Source organism: Notothenia rossii (assembly GCF_949606895.1).
Source record: "Notothenia rossii genome assembly, chromosome: 5".
NCBI lineage: Eukaryota > Metazoa > Chordata > Actinopteri > Perciformes > Nototheniidae > Notothenia > Notothenia rossii.
In genome coordinates, this window is record NC_136903.1 from 41,626,655 (window position 1) to 41,630,757 (window position 4,103).

The following is a 4,103-nucleotide window of genomic DNA, read 5'->3' on the forward strand; positions in this document are numbered from 1 at the left end:
GAATAGCTACTTTACCTGTCTTTGGAGACACGCTTTATTTTTCTCAGGAGTGCAAAACCCTTTTCTTTTGGATAATTCCAAGTTTACTCCTGTTTTTACGTTAGAATAGGTAAGAAGCCTGTACGTTTATTTTTCTCATTCGTTAGGTAAGATTTTTGTGTTAAAAGGTTTGTTTGTTTTGTGGTTTTGTTACTCCTCTTTGTAATTATTTTGGTAATTACATTTACCAAACGATATTCTCTGTCTCGGCTTCCATGTTCTTGGGAGTGGGAAAAGTGGGGAGAGTGCAACTTTATGCAGCGCCTATGTTCCCCTAGACCTGGGCGTAACAATGCTTACAGTACATGGTTAGGGTCCCAGCTAACACGCCACGTTGCCACCACGTGGCCTAAAAGTGGTAGTTTGGTGGCACTGTGCACAACGTGGTAGCCACGTGGCCCCCACGTTGTGGTTCACCACAAGCACCCGTCTAAGTGTGCACAATGTGGTAGCCACGTGGCCCCCACGTTGTGGTTCACCACAAGCACCCGTCTAAGTGTGCACAACGTGGTAGCCACGTGGCCCCAACGTTGTGGTTCACCACAAGCACCCGTCTAAAAATACTGATTTGTTTAATGTTATAGATTTATTTATTTATTTCCTTTTTGTCAGAATATGAGTTTGAAGGATAGTAATATGTGCAAAAAATATTACTTGGGTGGTTTTACAAAGAAAATACCACGTTGTGGCCACGTTGAAATATAACGTATAAATACCACGTTGTGGCCACGTTGAAATATAACGTTTTCCTTTCCATGCAAGTGGGTACATATGATTTGTATGCAAATAGATGGAGTCTACTCTATTATGTAGTTGAATATTGTTCGTCCATTTGTTGCTGTTGATGTTTATAACTGTATATGCTCTCACCAGCCTAAGAATTCAACCAATCACGGCAAATTTCGTTCGCGCCTTTTCTCAGTGTTCTGGATTTACCACTTCACATCCTGGTCGATCCATACGCATACAAATTATATAGTCCCTCAAATATCCATCTATTCTGCAGAAGATGGGATGTATTTTGCAAAACAGACAGTTATTCGATCGTTTTTCCCAGTTCGACACCCTTTCCTGTCCCTCGATGCCCCCACTAGCGCTGGTTAAAATTAATGCCGTTCAGCAACCTACAAACGGTTAAACGGATCTGCGAAAACGAGGACACGCTGTCAATCTCTGGAACGTTAGGCCTAAACCGCGTTTTTTTTATTCAAGTCAAGAACTTTCAATATATACTTGCAGGTAAGGAAGCCATCCTTTTTTAAAGTTTTGTAATTCGGGTCATGAACATATGGGGGAGTGTTCTATGCACAGCTCTCAGCATATTTTACACTTTTTCTGCCGAAATTAAGCAGGTGCCTTGTGGCCTCATGTGTGGCCTAATCTCGGACTCGGCCTCCATGTTGTTTTTTTCAGCAGGGCCGCTGGGCTGTGTGAACAAAGCTTACATTAAATCCGTGGGAGATCTATATCTGGTTGAGATATGTCCCGACTTTTCAATAGATAGCGACTACCCAGTTAATAGACGAACGTACTCTATGGGAATGTAAAGGAATTTACGACAGGCTGACCAGGTGCAAGCCTAATAGAGCTAGCCACGCGCGCCCACGCTGCGCCCAGCCCTCGTAACCGCCATTATCAGATTATAGTAGTTTTACAACCACTCGAGAGTCAACAGTGATCATACAGTTAGTTAGTTCCAAGAGGCTGCAGCAAAGTTGGCAGCGAGCCAGCGAAGTTACCGCGTCGCGCCAATGTCTGTAGACTAGTTGTGGCGGGCGGGAGGAGGAGTGGGAGAGGGAGAGGGTGGACGTAGATCGGTAAGGCATGCATGTATCTGTAGTTGTGGCGGGCGGGAGGAGGAGGAGGAGGGGGGGGGGGGGGGGGGGGGCTGGACGTAGAGTGGTACTGTTGTGGTGGCAGGGGGGAGGGGGGGCACCAGGAGTAGGGCGACCAGTGCTGTGCTTCGTTGGCAGTCTCGTAGTGTTGGGCCATAGTAATAGTATAGGCCATGCATACGGATGCTCGATGGGCTATAGAGTGGACACAGCTTGACTGTTTGTGATTTCGGCGACCAATAGGGGGGGGGGGGGCAACCACAAGTTTAATAGGGACATCCTGCGAATCTCTGTTACTACTCATGCCATGTAACTATGGCTTACTGTTGGTATGTACTGCAGTGAAGTAATAATTTCATGTTATGTTTTCAGCACCCCCACAACACCCAGAGCTTCTACATCTGCTGCAATAAATCCTGAAAGTGTGCCAACAGGTAACAAAGCCTAATGTAAAAGTTTTACTTCAAGAATATTTTTGAAATTTGTGATCCAGAAAATATTCAATTGTGATTTCCTCATTCTAAACATTGTGTTCTTTTGAGACAAATTGATAGCACGGGATGTGTAGCCATTGGTGCATGCTGTAGTGGTCTCCCAAGAGAGGTGGTCTTAAAATGAGGTCACTCAAAAGGGGCACCACTGTTTTCACTTTGCTCCATTTAGCCTTTCACTTTATATTAATTTAAATATTCTGATACAGACATTTATAAATTAATTACATTACTATCTCTGTATACAGTGATGACTTCAAGTGCACGACTGTCTGAGGATCATCGTGGAGGAAAGCAACCCTTCCATACCAGGTAAGGAATCTGAGGCTTTGTAGTTTTACCCAAGTATTTACTGAGAGTAGTACGTACATGTATATCTCATTGCTCACCATGATTGGTCTAGGCCATTCATTGGTACAGTCACCCTGTGCTAAAGCATTTAGACTAGTACATGTAGTACATTAGACCAATCTGATATTAAGCTGTAGCGAATCTCTGTTACTACTCATGCCATGTAACTATGGCTTACTGTTGGCATGTACTGCAGTGAAGTAATAATTTCATGTTATGTTTTCAGCACCCCCACAACACCCAGAGCTTCTACATCTGCTGCAATAAATCCTGAAAGTGAGCCAACAGGTAACAAACCCTAATGTAACAGTTTTACTTCAAGAATATTTTTCAAAATTGTGATCCAGAAAATATTAAATTTTGATTTCTTCATTCTAAACATTGTGTTCTTTTGAGACAAATTGATTGATGATTATGGCATCCTTTTCGCATTTTTTTCTCATTCCATTTACGTTTAGCTTGGGATCTAGCACTTGCCGTTGCTTGAAATATGTGTTTAACTTCAACGCAACATGAAATGTAATGAATCATTTGTCGCAATTGCCTTAATGCATTATACATGTATGTGGGTGAATAGATGCAAATTCTAAGCATAGTATTTAAAAATGTGGAATTGTGTTATCTTGCTACAGGATTCCAGAGCAGGATGCTGATGCGTATGCAAAACCTTGAAGAGTCACAGGGGGAAATCCTTAGAATGCTGCGCTTCTTGACAAGTGCCAGCAGAGCAGCAGGAGAGGAGTTGGACGATGTACTACCAGACCCTGTCAGCAGTACTGAGGAGCTGGATAGGCTTTGTGAGAGGCTTACAGATAAGGCCTTCAAGAGACACTTGGTATGTTCCATTGTGAAAGAAAAACTTATTTTGTTAAGAATCGCTTACATTTTATGAAGAAGTAACTCCATCTTCCAAAGAGACAGATAGGCAGACACCAAGACAGACAGGCAGGCAGGCAGGCACACATACAGACAGGTATACAGACAGATAGGCAGACAGACAGGCAGGCACACAGACAGCTAAACAGGCAGGCAGACGGACAGTCAGGCAGACAGGCACCTAAGCAGGCAGCAGGCAGGCAGGCGGGCATAGATAGATAGATAGATAGATAGATAGATAGATAGATAGATAGATAGATAGATAGATAGATAGATAGATAGACATAATTGGGACCACTGAATTATTTCAAAACTGTAGTAGTTATATTCAATGCTGCCTTTGTTATATATATCTGACAATTTAGCATTTTCACTTGGATGTACTCAAGGGTTTTTTACTAAGAAAACTAATTATCTACATTGCAGACATGCTATATGACTTCCTTGGGTGGCCACAACATCGGAGACACCATCCGGAGGATGCTCTCCAAGTTGGGAACCAATGCCTTAT

General features: G+C 42.9%; 1 protein-coding gene across 1 annotated transcript; it reads left to right on the forward strand.

The window, feature by feature from the left end:
- Positions 1-2,252: 2,252 nt before the first annotated feature.
- LOC307041416 (uncharacterized protein) lies at positions 2,253-3,801 on the forward strand. Its single transcript, XM_079684819.1, has 4 exons — positions 2,253-2,308; positions 2,614-2,677; positions 2,943-3,004; positions 3,349-3,801. Exons 2-4 carry the CDS (start codon positions 2,616-2,618, stop codon positions 3,606-3,608), a joined length of 384 nt encoding a protein of 127 aa, XP_079540945.1. The 5' UTR covers positions 2,253-2,308; positions 2,614-2,615; the 3' UTR covers positions 3,609-3,801.
- Positions 3,802-4,103: the final 302 nt, after the last annotated feature.

Bases quoted from the DNA above. Each gene is read 5' to 3' on its own strand.
- LOC307041416 (XM_079684819.1), top strand. From the start codon at position 2,616: ATGACTTCAAGTGCACGACTGTCTGAGGATCATCGTGGAGGAAAGCAA. The intron at 2,678-2,942 runs GTAAGGAATCTG...TTATGTTTTCAG, and splicing joins AAGCAACCCTTCCATACCAG to CACCCCCACAACACCCAGAG. The intron at 3,005-3,348 runs GTAACAAACCCT...ATCTTGCTACAG, and splicing joins TCCTGAAAGTGAGCCAACAG to GATTCCAGAGCAGGATGCTG.